We start from the raw sequence: 15,652 nt of genomic DNA, 5'->3' as shown, positions 1-15,652 counted from the left end.
CCTGCCTGCCTGTTTCAGCACTTCCTAGCTGATATCCTAGATATCCCAGTTTTCCAAATCCGACTCTGGCGGCCGATCCCAAGCTCTAGACATGGGGGGTAATGCGGTATCCCATATTGCGTTATCATCCCGTTCCGCTTACTTTGATTTCTCACCGCCGTTGTACGGTGTACATACAATACAGTACAATACAATACAATCCTACAGGATCATGGTAAAAGTCACCATGTATGTACATACATATTGATTAGTGGGGGATTTTCTCCGTCCTAGATTTGCTATGTATGTATGTATGTATGTATGTATGTATGTATGTGTGTCCAACGAAGCACCACTGCGCCGATCAGACCATCAATCTTCCGTAGGGCTTTACATATGTATATAACTAGCTGTTTAGTGACATCTATGTATTAAGACGCGCACCCTTTCTGCCAGGCCCGAGCCTAGCAATAGCCGCGCCACGTGTAGTCAGTTAACTTTGTTAAGACCTCGGAGGCAAATGTCGTGTCTAAATACACTACCGCTATAGCACCGCCTATAGTGTAGAAGACGGAGTCATGCTAGCGGGTTAGACAGTCCGTCAGGACGATAGTACGAGGTACCCAATTGCTATTTATCCATAAGCCCCGGCCGAGAGCCTACGGGCCAAGACAACCACGCCGCACCAATAAACTAGTGTATTTACTCGCTTCAGGAAAGAATCTAGGTTAGGCCAGTGGCAGGCCGGCACTAGTAGATAAATGGGATATAGGTACATAATGACATACTATGTAATGACATAAGCACGGTGTGAGGATACCAGATACCGAATACCAGATACCGGATACCGGACAATTATGAGTTAACTTATTCGCCGACGCAGCTTGCATGCAGGAGGCAAAAGTTGGGCAATTGCTTTTTGGAATCGGATCATGAGAGAATACATAGACTCGCATAAGTCTATGAGACAAAAATTGCGGATCCTGTTTTACAATTTGCATTGTTGTTCATGATTGTTTCGGAGGATTTGCAAATAGCTATATGAAATATATCGAGTTTGTTAACAACTGCATACTTTAGTTAGGTACTTTCTTAAAAAGCAAAACTCCATCCAATGCTGGCTGGGCTGGCTAATCATTATCCCCTATCGCCGCTCCTATATCTAATGTAGGGAGATTCGCCTTGAATTCCGTCCCCGTGCATATGCCGTCGGCGGATCGGTGAAAATTGAGGGAGACGCGGATGGATGAATACACTCCCTGGTAACCATGCTCCTTTCCCTTCTTGCCTTCAAGACTCTTATATATTGGAACCCTCTTACGCAAGCCTTCATAACGTAGCTGTATCCATGCTACATACTCAATACCTTAACAGCCTTTCCTATTCCTCCTCAATAGTCTTTGAGTTCTACGATATAAGTTCGTGGCAGCCTAATACTTCTTGAAGAACGGCATAAAACATTGTACGCGTGAGACAAGTATATTATATAAGAGAGGTTAGGTAGGTAGTCTGCAAAGTATAAACTTGTGTATATATCTAGCATGGAATCAGCTTACGTGAAGTTTACTGTTCAGAGAGTTCTTGTTAGTGAGGATAAGTAATAGAGCTATACTGTACTATAATAAATGAAGAAAAAAAAGCTTTAATACACAGGCCCCATGGATTGCCACTAGCTTGGAAATTGACTACCAGCCACCATTTCATAAGCATACTATGGATAGGACTGATAACCCCGAGCTAACTGTATTTTGTATCTATAGTTAAAGAAGGGGGCTAGGCCCTTACCAAAGTAAGGTGAGATGCCAATGATAGGTACTGCTGTAGCTATATCTTAAGTCATCTTATCGAAAAGCCCTTAAACGTGACCAAGCTGCTTACAATGTAATAAGTATTAGTGTCTCCTGTATTAGCGATGCTTATAGTTAAATGAAATCCTAGGAGACACTAGACATAAACTTAGTCTTATATTATGAATGGACATTGTATTGCCCTTGTAAGGTAAGCAAAGCCTCACGACAAAATGCAGCCCTCAATTACTCCAAAACCATGCTATTTGTCATATCGTGACTGACCAAACTCCTAGCCATACTGGACAGCAACGTGCACCTGAGGGTGTCAACATGATTTCCTTGCACTTAATCCCATGTTATCATTATACATCCATGTCATGCAGCCATATCTGTCCTCACCAGAAGGCTTCCCCATCCAGGCTGTCTCTGCCCCTCTCCTGTCTCGCCTTCTGAAGTTCGACGTTCACGTCCCAAGCATTGATAAATTCATCCAGGTTCTCCATAACGTCTGCAACGTGATCTATACCCTGGCTCTCTTTTCGCCATGGTGATTGCTCTATATCAGCCATATCCTCAACTATATTCTCAGCAACATCTTCAGTACAGCCCTCCTCGTTCTTTACTAAATCCTCACGTGCATAGGCTGAGTATGCGTCTGCCTCCCGAAAGGCTTCGGCCATCGCGCCAATATGTGGGCTCGTAAGCTTTTGCTGGGAGGGGCTCGGGAGTAGCCGTGACTGCAGTCGAAGTCGGACATTCCTATCATTGGCGCGTCGCTTCATGGCATCAAAATGTCCCTGGAATTGGTTATCTATATCCTCGTCTCCAGTATTGACGGGTATCTGTGGCGGGGGTGATGTGGCTCTCGTGGTGTTGAATACTGGCGGAGTGTCGGCATTATCTTCGTCTGGTAACAGAGCGAATGACACTCGCCGCGTCGACTTCTCGCTACTCCGTGGGTTTAAATGTGTGGCATTTAATAGAATCCCAACGGTACGGTTGGTAGATGAATATTGCTTAGAGTTTCGCCGTTGGCGCTTCGGCGATGGGGTATTGAATAAGGAGAATGGCTTGATCGACCTTTCAAGGTCAGGGGTACGCATGTGAAGCACAGACATTCGAGGAGGTGTAGTAGGAGGACTAGCTCTATGTTCTGAGAACCGAATGTCTGATTCATGAGTTACTATGGGGGATTGAGGGGGTGGAAATAATGAATCTTTATCAGAAGTTGCCGGTGTAGGCGAAATAGGTGGGCATTCAGAACGGGGCACCATGTCTAATTCTGTTGTAGGTGAGGGACTCCGACGTTTCTTAGATGTTGTTGTACTAAGTAATGCGTTTGCGTGTGTCGTCTCTCCAACCGTAGTAGAATACCAGTCTCGCCTATCTGGTTTTGCGGATTCCAAGATCTCATTTTCCCAGGGGCTCTGTTGTGATGGCCCAATCTTAGGTACTTCATGACCGCCTGTTTGGGAACCTGGCAACATTGTCTGGGACAGATAAGGACAACGTGAGGATTCATATTCAATAGGCTCCAACTTTATGTGCTCGGTTGTTAGATTCGCCCCTGGAAGATAATCAGAGACCCATGGACTTTCTCGTGTAAAAGATTCTGGAGGATCTAATAGAGAGGCCTTGGTCAAGGTGTCCTCAGGAGCCTCTTCATCGTTGGCAACTACGATCTTCAGTTTATCTTCGCCAATGTCCCATTCTAATTGTGACAATGGTACTATGACTGGATCGGATTCGGTATCCGATTCTAGCTCTCGTGTTATTCTTACTAAATTTCTTATTGGATCGTGTGCTTCGGCCTTTATATCTGCGTTGTTAGATACGTGGTTAAGTGTAAGCAAACCATTGGCCTCAATTGGCGAGGCCCGATTAAAATTCATTGGATCACCGATCAAGGTAGACCCCTCATCTACTAATAGTCCGAATTTGGTTGGATGTGTTTCGAGCGTCGCGGGGCCTTCTAGGGTATTGGTGTTTCTCGTTGTTTCAACATTAAGTACTATATGCGATATCTGCGAGTTGTTGGTTACCACGTCTGGAATGTCGTTCTCCGTAGCCCTATTCTCTGTGTGAAGGGCGTTGGCAGTCTCCGCCAAAATTGAAATGCCAGTTGTATCGACTTGTGCTGGATAAGGGTTCTCATTATATGTTTTTTGATTACTAGAAAGCCCAGTTTCTATTACGGTTGTACAACCAATGGTCTCGTTGCACTTGTATTGTTCATCGCTATTACCGTTGATTATCCGGTCTTCATTTAGTGCTGACGGTGCTGGCTGGCACATACCGCTTTGAATGTCATCATTTTTCCCTCGGCTACACATGGATTCTAGTAGATCCACGGATGCTTGAGCTATAGCTACTGATTCCATGTTGACATACTGTTCTAACATTGTAATATTCTCCAGAGGGCACCGATTCTCGGGGATGGCGGTAGCTACTGCATCTTCGCCGCCCGGAGACTCAGGCATTCCAGTCTGAGTCAGCTTAGAATGAACGCTCATAGCTGAGACATTCGGTCCAGTTACGGGGGAGGCCTGGATCGGGAGCCGCGCTCGATAGTGAAAGCTTTGGTCGATATAACTCTCGAAGGCTGGTTCCTCTTCTGCTTCTTGGCCCACCTGAGCCTCTTGACTGATCGGACTTTTAAAGGACTCGTTTGAATGGTTACCTCTTTCGGGATCCAAAACTGGTTTGCATTCTTTGTTCTCTAAGAGGAACTGATCGTGTGTGGAGTTAACTGCTGTGCTCGTAGGCCACACTATCGTGTCCTTGACATCTAGTTGAATGCCATTGGATAATTCGTCTGGTGATGGCATCATCTTACCCTGCGTGGGAACTTTAACCTCTCTTTCGTACTTAACTTCCCGATGGCTCGGGCTAAGAGTAGACGATGGAGTAGCGAATTCGAAGCTCTGGCTGACCTTAAGCTTTGTGTAACCCGACTTTTCGAGATAGCGTGCATTTATAGGCACCGATGTACTTCGGACTGGTGGTTGTGTCGGCAGTAGCGGCGTGGGAGTAGACCCTCTGTGTGTGCTTTGTGGACTGCTCAGTCTTTTCCGCTTTGATGTTTTCTTTAACCATTCTTTCCCTGCAGGTCGCTTCTTTCTAGGCTCATCATTGTCTTCGTGGAGTACTTCGGGTGCCCAGAAAGCATCTCTCTCTAATATGGCACCTTTTGATACCTCCTTTGCCCAAGCCTGTATTCGACTATGCTTCTCTGTCTCCGACGTATTGCTAGAGAATTGTAACTCTCGGTTACTTTCAGGACTGGGTAAATGGCAACGCGCAGAGCTGGCGGTGCCAGGCGTACTACCATATTGCTGCCCTAATCGTTGGGAAACTTTGTGGATGTGATCCCTGAACGGCGGGATGGGTTTGGTCGGATATTGGGATGATTTGAGAACGGATTTCTTGGTTGTGGGTTGTTTCGGGAGCCAAGGATTCTTCCAGCCTGAGGCTTTGTCGAAGGGTCCATGTAGAGATGCGGATAGGACTCGCACCGGCTTACCCTGTAGATATCGCAGTGCCTGTGCCTCATATCTTAGCCTCCTTGCAAGCTTTTCGTCGTCATCGAGTTCTTCGTCTGAACCTAGGCAGATAATGTCGTCCGGGGTCAACGGAGTCGGTGCGGCGCAGTAAATCGGTTCGTCTCCGAGGCGAGTTTGCCTCCACGGCTCGACACCGTTAGTAGTACCTTTATCCATCGCTTCAATACCGGGTACGATGGGTTGTTAATCTGACATCATGTTCTGAATTCCAAGTAGAATTAATAGAGCAATTTCAACTTAAACTCAGATGAGGGTTTGGAAATAGATTGTCATAGGTAGAAAGCAGGCGGGGCTTAGTTTTAGACATGGATTTTAAAAGTTTGATAATTCGGCCTGTGTTAGTCAAGTGTACCTAACCTAAGAATGTTACAACTCCCTTTGTGGTTGCTACATGTATGTGCTTTAGATAACTTTATTAGGAGGTAACTACATAATTTAATGTAACTACCTACTTTAGTAACTTCCTAACCTACCTAGTAGGGGGACCTAAGGGATCGCGAAAGACGCGACTAAGCGCGTTAATTGAAATTAGTGGATGTGGCTAGAAACGGTTAGACGATTAGATAATTAGGTATGTACTTCGTAGATGGGGCTGAATAAATGAGGCGCCGTTGCTACAGAAACCGGTAAATGCAAGGCCAGTTGTCGTCGGGTGCTTTGACCAACAAACGGTAAAATCGGGTAAGGAATGAGAAGAGTGACGGTATGAACGGTATGTATACCGGTACACCGCCTGCACAACACGCCCGCCACTTATTACGTATGTTGCTATCTACATACCTTAGAACCTAACCTTCGCGCCTTACGAACCTAATTTAGATGCGATAACGGACTGGGAGTTGTTCTTCTGATGAAATACCCTGGTAAATGTTGCGATAATTAAACTCAATTCCTCTCGACACATTTCTTATCGCAATCATATTTCCAGACGCGCCTACACTTAGGTTAGGTACTTTTACACGCATCATTGTCAACACAACACATACACATACACCACTTATACAGTCACAAATCATACGTTAGGTAGATACGCGACTATTATTAAAAAGCTTCAAACCAGCACCGGAACTTGATATAGCTACTTCATGGACAATCGCCAGTGTTGCTGATCACTACTCGTCGCGTCAATACCCTGACCATATTTGCCCGCCATGGCCCAGGCCTGGCTCGACTCACTTTCCGAGGACTGGGTATCTCAGCCTAGGTCCGATACTTCGCAGGCGCAATTACCCAGTTTTTCGAGCTCCAGGGCCAGCACGAGTCGCAGAAGTTTACACGAACCCGCTAGTCGCATACCGAGATTCAACCCTGCAAATGCTACAGGAAGAAAGTCGCAACAATCGGCGCACGATAGTAGCGCTTTTAATATACTAAGTGAACGAAGCATAAACGGTGTTAATAGCCGAGGAGCGCAACATACCCCTTCAAAGCCTCCTCAAGCAGTTGAGACTTCCCGAGGGGGACGCTATCTTCGTCGGTCGACATCCGCTTCTAGTGCTGCGTCTGTCGTTCATAATACCGTTCAGCATAACAAGTCACAGAGTTCTTCCCCGTCTAAATCTAAGGATAATGTGCCCGAATGGAGAAGACGACTGGTTTATGGGGAGTTAAATTACGGAGAGTCGAAGGACCTTTTTAGTTCCGCCGGGACAGGATTGGAAAACATCTTTCGACCACCTGTGGCCCAGGAATCCACAGGGGACGAATCCGCCGGGAACGAAGAAGATACCGCTAATGAATCGACCCTACCTTCGAGTCCTCCGCCCTATTCGAGACATCAGACTTGTGACGAGCGAAGCTTCGAACAATTCGCTAACGAATCTCTGGTCCGGCAACCTCGTCCACACCGCAAGCAGATAAAATTTCGAATGACGGAAGAGATGGTTGGCGAACCGAGCGGAGATGATGTAACAGACGACGAGCACCATGGCAGCCAAGAGGGAAGAAGCGAACGTAGGGAGCAACCTAACATCTCTTACAGTCTTAACGACGACTGTGATGCATCACGTAAGGTTAGCGGGCAAAGTGTTATTAGAAATGAGGATCTAAGCCCGATTTTATTATCACGCCATGACTCTGGAGACGGACAGGTGAACTTCGCTCCCGTGGAACTTCCGGCAGAACAGCTACGTAAGCGCCTCGACAAACTCAGGAGAAACCAAATGTTATTAGACTTCGAGCCTGATGGTCACTCAGAACAGAGACCGGCCCCTGTTGCTGACGACACCCAGAAGATTGACACAACTGACGATTTTATAAAAAATGGAGGCTTTTTGAATGTTCAGCGAGGTGGGCGCTCGAAAGACGGATCTTTCCGTCAACGCCCTCTTAGCCCGCCACTAAATCTTGATACTTCGGAAATGCTTCCAGAATCGTCACTCCAGGCCAGTACACCAAAGCAGTTTCCAACTGTTAGAATAGATCGCGTTGCGTCGGATGAACGAAAAGACGAACTGAAGTTTGCCCTTAGTCCTATCTTACCTCCCGTGCCGTACCCAAGTCCCGAGAAACGATCTCAACCGTCTTCGGGCCAGAGCGGTAGTCCCCTGAAGCTATTTGGTCCATATGATACCTTCACGAATCAGACTCTTCTCCGACGCATAAGCCAGTTTGAGGACCAAATGATAGAGCCTATCTCACGCACAATGGCGAACGAGACTGATGCTCTGTCGATGCAAGAATCACCCTCAAGAATTAGCGGAAGTAAGGGGTTCAGGACTGAGTCTGGCCCGAGAAGGGCTCCACAGGCTAGCTTTGACTATCACGAAAATCTGGACGTTAGCACTTTTGGAGCTGGAGAGCTAGATGGCTACGAATTCACCGAAGACATCACTCAGAATTCGATTGATTACTCACAATTGACAAACAAAGAGAATATGGCACCTGCAGACGACTCGCTCCCGCCAAGTCAATTTTTGAAGTTTCAATTTCCCCAGGACTTGTCTTTAAGTGGAAGATCCCTCGCCATACAGCGCCGGCGCCATAGACCACTTAGCAGTTCCTTCTCTCCCCGACGCAGCATCACTATGTCTAGGATTGCCAATTATTTAAAGCCACAAAGCTCTTCATATCCGCCTGGGCCCTTTGGAGGTATTCACGCAACGCCGCAGAGGGATAGTTCGGATGGAAAGAGGCCACGGACTTCACCATCTAAAGATCCCACCCCGAAAAGGAGGAGAACACTTCACCGATCGGACATTGCGTACGGGCTAGAAGACCAACACACGGCGGTAGGGTCTGTGCAATCTTCACATAGAACCATGCAATCGATTATGGAGGGGAGGAGACAACATTCTGGCCAAAGTGCACCACAGCAATCTGATAGTCCAACCCGTTTACCGATGTACCAGATGTTCCGACCAAGGTCACCAACTCCTGGGCAACGACCGTCAACATCACATGGGCGACAACCACTTGCCAGTCTTACCTTCAACCCGGATCATCAGAATGATGTACCAGATGTATCGATCCAGGATTTTGCTGTTAATGGATCCGCAAGGACGTCTATGAAAACCCAAGATTTTTTCGATGCTGCAGAGGAGATAATGGCAATGATCCGAAATAAGGCTCGACCGAAGAACGACCTTAGTAGCGTGGAGGAATCTGAGGCTGAGATTACTGAACAGCACGACGTAACTGTTGCGGCTGGGGATGAGAGTTCAGTACAGGAATCCACGCAGGAACCGTTTTTGCGACCCCCGAGCCGAGAAGGACCTCCTCTAACCAGAGTGCCAACCCATCAAGAGGATCCGACGCTTGCTGATCGGCTGAAGCAATACGAGGAAGCCAGTGATTTGGGAGAAATCATAACGAATTCAATGCATTCGATGGGCCGAATCAGAGAAGCTATTAATGAAGCTAATAGCCTTAGCGAGTCTATTAGACAAAGCTTTATCTCTGAAAATGGATGGGATAGTCCACCTGACGATCAAGATGGAATCGGCGACCTTTCCAACATCAGGATTTCGCGTAACCCAGATTTCCCGGAACCTAGTGAGAACACCATCGAGTTCCCTACGAACGGGACACGATCTTCTGGTGCTTCCACTGGGCGCTCCATCCATACCAATTCCTCACACGCATCAGATTCAAAGAGACTCATTGCGCCAGATGTCGTCACACCCCTCATCGGTAACCAAGTGGGCAATATGGTATTTGATAAAGAAAGGAACGTATGGTATAAAGTCAAACAGCCACGTCCTAGTTTGGATGGTAGAAATATTCTTCCGTCCGAAGACAGCGAGGATCCTTTCGCTAGTATCCCGGATCTTTCAGTCGATACAATTAAGGAGACGGAGCATCTCGAATCACCCACAGAACATAATCCAGAAGGCAATGACCTATCCCTACAAGAAGAGTCTTCTATGATGCCTTCCCCTGATAAGTCGTCTATCGTAATACCCGACTCCTTTAATGACGAAAGTATTTTGAGCCATACAAACGAGGTGTTCACGGGAATGAAACAACCGTTAGTAGAGACAGCAGTCGAAGACGATAAGGAGATTGAACACGAGATAACAATACACGAAGACCGGATGCAAAGATCGAGTTCGTCGCGACGAAGAAATCTCACAATTTCGTTTTCATCACCAATTGCTTCCATCATACAAGATGTCGCCCATCTTTCTGATGATGACAATGCGGGTCAGGAATTGGGTCTTTTAGACGATCTACCTGAATACGTGGCAATTAATTCACTTAAACGCGGAGGTCGTTCCAAGGCACCTAAACCCGTCAGTAGTTCGACTACCGGGTCGAGGTCACGAAGTCGTTCTGCAAGGAATTTGTCGGTTAAAGGGCGGGAATTCGTCCCACGACCCGTTTCACGAATTGACGAGCGGGACGAAGATGCGAGCGGAGAGCAAACAGAATCCGATGAGCGTCAGATCAGTATTCGCGAAGACGATAGTATTGCTTATCCAGAAAATAACCATCAGGGGAACACTAGTGTAAGCGTCGTGGTAACGCCAGCTCCAAAAACTTCGCAGGGCTCTGCGACGCCAATCATCGGGCAGTATGTCGGCACTTTCTCACTGAGTCCTCTGTCCGATTTCACTATGCACCAGGCGGATCAGTCCTGCGGATTAGAAGTCAGCTATGTTGTAGGAGACCGTTATCTTGCTACTGGAGATGGCTCCAAGAAGATCATGTCCAAAGCCATCCAAAACCTGGTCGAGAAGATCACCGAGGTCGAACCATTCGAGCCTGATTGGGAGTCTATGCACGAGTTGGATATCAATAACAAACAATTGAAGACACTTCACATGCTGGACGAATTTTGCACCAACGTTGTCACCCTTAACGCATCAAACAACGCCATCGAGCACCTAGACGGCATGCCTGCAAGCGTTCGAAACTTGCGCATCACCCATAATCATCTTTCCGAGTTGACGGCATGGGGCCACTTAATGAACTTACAGTATGTGGATGTGTCGAACAATCAGATCAGCAGTCTACATGCTTTTAGGGATCTTGTCCACTTGCGAAACCTTCGCGCCGACAACAACCAGATCACTGATCTGGATGGTATCAAGATGCATGATAGCTTGCAAATCCTCCGAGCTAGAGGCAATCTTCTCAGCGAGGTAAACTTGGATGGCACAAGGCTGCAGCGCTTAACCGAGCTCGACTTGGAGAACAACCAGATCAGCTCGATTCAGGGCATCGAACAGCTCACGAGTCTCGCTTCTATCAACTTACAGTACAACAACCTATCGTCCTTTGGCCCGAGCACGGATGTCTCAGTTCCCAATCTCAAATACGTAACCCTCTCTAATAACGACCTTACGGCTCTCGACTTGGCACCATTCTCTTCGCTGCGTCTCCTACACGCAGACCGGAACCAACTGACCACCATTACGGGCTTCTCCCGATGCCGTCGTCTCGACAGCCTTTCTCTCCGTGAGCAACAAGGCGATGTGCCTTTGGACGCATCATCTCTAAACGCTGCCTACGAAATCCGCAAACTCTTTCTCTCCGGCAACTTTCTCACGTCGTTCAACCCATCCGTAGACTTCCTCAACCTACAGTACCTCGAGCTAGCAAACTGCGGTCTCCAACGCCTGCCGCCGGATCTCGGACAGTTAATGCCGAACCTGCGGGTGCTCAACCTCAACATGAACGCGATCGAAGACCTCATGCCCCTGCGCTTCATCCCACGGCTAAAGAAACTCCTCGTCGCGGGGAACAGGCTCGTAGACCCCGCGCAAGTCGCCGACGTGCTAGCTGGATTCCCACATCTATCGCGTCTAGACCTTCGGAACAATCCCGCGACACTTGGCTTCTACGGCCCGATCCAGGCCCTCGTGCCTGCGGAAGGGCCCAAGGGCTTCGATCCGTTTACGCTGCCGGACGCGGACGTGGCGAGAGACGAGAAGTTTGCGAGCCGCTCGGATATGGGCACGCGCATGCGGCGAAGGCTGTACGAATTGGTCGTGCTGGATCGGTGTCGTCGGCTTAGGATGTTAGATGGCTTGCCGGTCGACGCGTCGGCTGCGGGGCTCAAAAAGAGGAAGAGCGATAAGGTGTGGGATGCGTTGGTGCGCAGCGGTGTCGTGCAGGATGATAGGGTTACAGATGAGTCTATGTCTGTCCTGAAGTAGGGCTGCGAGGACAGCTTTGGTTGATTCTGCTCTTGTCATATCATATTGGATCGGAGCAAAGCTTGTGTCAGGAGTTTTTCAGTTCTTGCCGCGGGCAACGTGTGTTATTCCTACCTACATTTACCCTAGGGTTTCTTCGACGGCTTTTTCTGGTTTTTATTAACAGGCGGGCGCGCAGGCTACTTACTTAGGGATAAGGTGGCTCCTTTTCGGTCGGGTCCAATGTCGATGGGGCGGGTCATCGTCTTTGAGAAATAATTTAGGCCGGGGAAATGGATAGGGGGAAGGGAAGAGCTGGGGAAAAGGCAACTATCAACTGGCGTTTTTTTGGAGATGAACCATTTTTTATTTTTATTTTTTATTTATCTTCTTTTCTCGCCTTGGTGTGTGGTGTGTAGGATTAGAAAAGCCTACGCGGATGGGCATCACATGGTTACGCTAGTAATGAGAGATGAAAGTCTAAGTCTTCCGGTTACGGTTATAGTTACAGTTTCGGCGTTTGACGTGTTGTGTGCTTAAGACAGGTACCTAACTTAACCTACCTAATATATGTTAGGCTCGAGTCTTTGTAACGAAGGTTGACTTATGCTTACCGAACATCAGCGTCTTGTAAGTTGAGAGAGAAACCGGGTTCCGGCCTATAGCCCAGCAAACTGGCAAAGATGACCGTTGCAGTTTATTTATCCTTCGAACTAATACACATATATCCTGTGCATCCGAGTACGAAGCTAAATAGGCCGTCTTTGATAGTCACTTTCAAGTTGAGGTTAATTCGTAATTTACCTTACCTACAATTATGGTTCTCTATTACCTATGTTCATTACCACTCATTAATTGCATGGCGTTTCGTTCTCCGGCTCAAAGACAAGATAGTATAACCTTCTCATAGCCGCTATCCAAGCCACACTGCCGATTTCCATAGAACAATGCACAAGAGAACCGTGATCGACGTACGTAGTGGTAAGAGAAAACCGGCGAATGCCTGCTACTTTCATTCTGGAATGAGCATATCAAGGTATCAAAAGTGCTATGTGTACGCCAAAAGGGCGGAGTGTTGAAGTAAAATAAGTAAACGCCGAAAGCGATGCTGGGTATATTGCCAAGATGCCGAGAACGCGTTTCCTCCTAACAGCCCTAGCGGATATGTCGCCATTGTCCAATACTCCTTTGTCCCTCCCCTAACCTTCTGCGACATCGACTTCTTGGGTATTAATTCGTTCCCATTAATCCACGTCCATCACATAGCAATACCCGCTTGATTACCCGTGCTGCCCAACGTTCCCCCGTGTCCAAGGCCTAACACGCGCTGTAACCCTTTCCTAAAAACCTTGCCAGTTGTATGGCTAGCATCTTCTTTCTCTGGATGCGATGTACTTTCTGCTAGGTTGTTTTGGTCCCCACCTACGCTCTGTCTTCGCCCTAGAAAACTAAAGCTCATCCTCTTAGACGCGTTGCTTTTCGGTGCGTTATTTCTGCCTCCCGCGCTGCTGTCCTTCTTCCTACGAATTGCTACGACGGGTGGAGGATCGGTACCTCGAGGGGGCCACTCGCCATCTCGTTTCCAACCGGCCACGCAGGAACGTACTACGTCTCCTAGGTTAACAGGACACGAGGGTGTTGCAGATTGAACTACGATCTTATCGTAAATAGTAGGATACGCAGCCACGGTGATAGAGGCACGCATAGGAGTGGCAGGAGGCAAAAGAGGTTGGGGTATGGGAACCAGGGTCTCTACCGGATAAGTAGATGAGTCACATCTGGTCCTTGTCTCTCTGAATTCCGCATCCGACGAGGACACCGCAGTAGTGTCGCCAGATGTACGCGTCGCACTAGGGCTAAGCGTTGTGCCGGCACCAATCGATTCCGTAGGCGACGAGGGCGACGGTGAAGTCGAGATATGCCACCAAGAAAGACGCTTTGCGGTAGGGGAGCTAACCGCTGGGGAAGTCGCCTTTGGACGGATTCGAGCTGCTTTTGCACCCGTCCAAGCGTCTCGCCGAGCATTGAAGCAAGCAAGCCCATCATTCCATTCCATTTCAGAACGCACGGCCCTCCTCCGCCTGGCGCTCTTAGCGAGGGCTGCTACCTTCACCGAAGTGCCAACCGCATCTGGAGTATCAAAACGATATGCGGATGGTGATACAGGGATGTCGTCGTCGTCGTCATCGGGCATATCCGATAGCCACTCAGACCTAGGGCGAAAATGAGTAAGATCCTCCGAAACGGTGCTATACACCGAAGCAGTATCGTCTCCCGAATCGATATCTTCTACGACAATACCGTCATCGTGCCCGTCAGGTGCCGTTTCTGTTTCAGCATGTCCCGGGTCTGGATTGACAGCTGCAGGCGGCCATTCGAAGTGCCAATCATTACGTATCTTAGCCGCGAGGACGCGCTTAATAGCTTCTTTTTGCTTGGCTTTATCTCGACTCACGAGATCGGGATCATAATCCAGAGCCGCAGGGGCCGGATGTGAGTGATGCCGTAACCTCGAGAGGGGGGATTTAGTCGACTTATACAAATCTGAGAACAACATCTTGGGTGAAGAGGCAGAGAGTCTTCTAACTGGGCCGGCCCCAGTTGATGATATAGTCTGGTCAATCTGAGTTTCCGCTTGTGTGGGGTGCGGGGAATGAGGGTGGGAGTCAAGGTGACTGGTGGTGCCATGAAAGATTGGCACATTCGCTAAGAACCGCATCAGTCAAACCATGCCCATTAAGTAACAGTAACCCCTTAGACCGTGTGGTGCCGCGTGTATTGGCTTCTTAAGAGCTTGGCCGAAAATACATGTGAATGCGGGATTGTGCGATGGCAAATTGATAAATAGATGATGTTTAATATGTCTTAAGTGGCTTGACTAAGTTCCTTGACACGAGGGTAGGACTAGGGAAGTGAATACAATACTATGTAGAAGGATACGTCCGATCATTGCCATCTCGAGAACCACCGACGGTTGTCCGAAGGAAGGCAAATCTCCCGTAATATCATGGTGATATCATGGTAATATCATGGTAATATCATGATAAACAGGATTGGGAGAGAGTAGAAGAAAAGTATAGAATGGAAGATGGGAAAATGGGAAAATAGAAAAGTCAAATTGACTTACACTTGCATTTGCATTCATTATTGGAAGTATTGATAGAACCCGAGGGCTGACTGTCAGGGCCAGGATCAGGGCCAAGACTAGGCCCAGTTGGGATATGGGCGTCGACTGACGGGGAGTCCGCCGGTGCTGACGGATTTCCTTCTGAGACCTGCATCCTGAAGGAAGAATGGAAGAAGAAGAAGAACAGAAAGAAACAAAAAAGCCTCGTCTGATTACAGCTGATCAGAGGCTTTGAAGATAGTAGGTTCGGGGACTAAGCGGCCAACCTGTAATCTTAATCTAAATTCATGAACCTAAGTTTATGCATCAGACGACCTAGGTACCTATACACAATTCGCTGTTGTTGTGTCAGCCGAGGATCGTGGTGTTGTGCGTGTCGTGTGACCAAATGTGCAAAATACTGTAAATAGTGTAGGTATGATATGCTGTTATGTTGTTATGTTGTTATGTTGTATGCAGAATATGCACCAAATCTCGCTATCGTTCCTGTTTTTTTTACATAGTTACTTTTTTAGGGTTCCACCAAACTTATCGAGTCCATCGCGCAGAGTCCCGAAGGTCAGTAGTGATACAATGCATCTCGTGTATGCCGGTAGTAGGCGATATATGTAG

The 15,652-nt window shown here is 47.8% G+C and overlaps 3 protein-coding genes across 3 annotated transcripts; 1 reads left to right on the top strand and 2 right to left on the bottom strand.

Annotated features, from left to right (window-relative positions):
* Positions 1–1,799: 1,799 nt before the first annotated feature.
* On the bottom strand, positions 1,800–5,734 carry F4813DRAFT_363516 (uncharacterized protein). The gene has a single exon (XM_049243707.1). The coding sequence runs from the start codon at positions 5,486–5,488 to the stop codon at positions 2,165–2,167; it is 3,324 nt and encodes a 1,107-aa protein (XP_049098493.1). The 5' UTR covers positions 5,489–5,734; the 3' UTR covers positions 1,800–2,164.
* A 369-nt stretch (positions 5,735–6,103) lies between these two features.
* F4813DRAFT_127771 (uncharacterized protein) lies at positions 6,104–12,265 on the top strand. The gene has a single exon (XM_049238678.1). The coding sequence runs from the start codon at positions 6,484–6,486 to the stop codon at positions 11,932–11,934; it is 5,451 nt and encodes a 1,816-aa protein (XP_049098492.1). The 5' UTR covers positions 6,104–6,483; the 3' UTR covers positions 11,935–12,265.
* A 727-nt stretch (positions 12,266–12,992) lies between these two features.
* On the bottom strand, positions 12,993–15,051 carry F4813DRAFT_127817 (uncharacterized protein). The gene has a single exon (XM_049238679.1). The coding sequence runs from the start codon at positions 14,630–14,632 to the stop codon at positions 13,172–13,174; it is 1,461 nt and encodes a 486-aa protein (XP_049098491.1). The 5' UTR covers positions 14,633–15,051; the 3' UTR covers positions 12,993–13,171.
* Between the last annotated feature and the right edge of the window lie 601 nt (positions 15,052–15,652).

The sequence above is a fragment of the Daldinia decipiens genome (genome assembly GCF_022478715.1).
Source record: "Daldinia decipiens strain CBS 113046 unplaced genomic scaffold F4813scaffold_22, whole genome shotgun sequence".
Lineage (NCBI taxonomy): Eukaryota > Fungi > Ascomycota > Sordariomycetes > Xylariales > Hypoxylaceae > Daldinia > Daldinia decipiens.
This window is presented reverse-complemented; position numbering and strand designations above follow the sequence as displayed.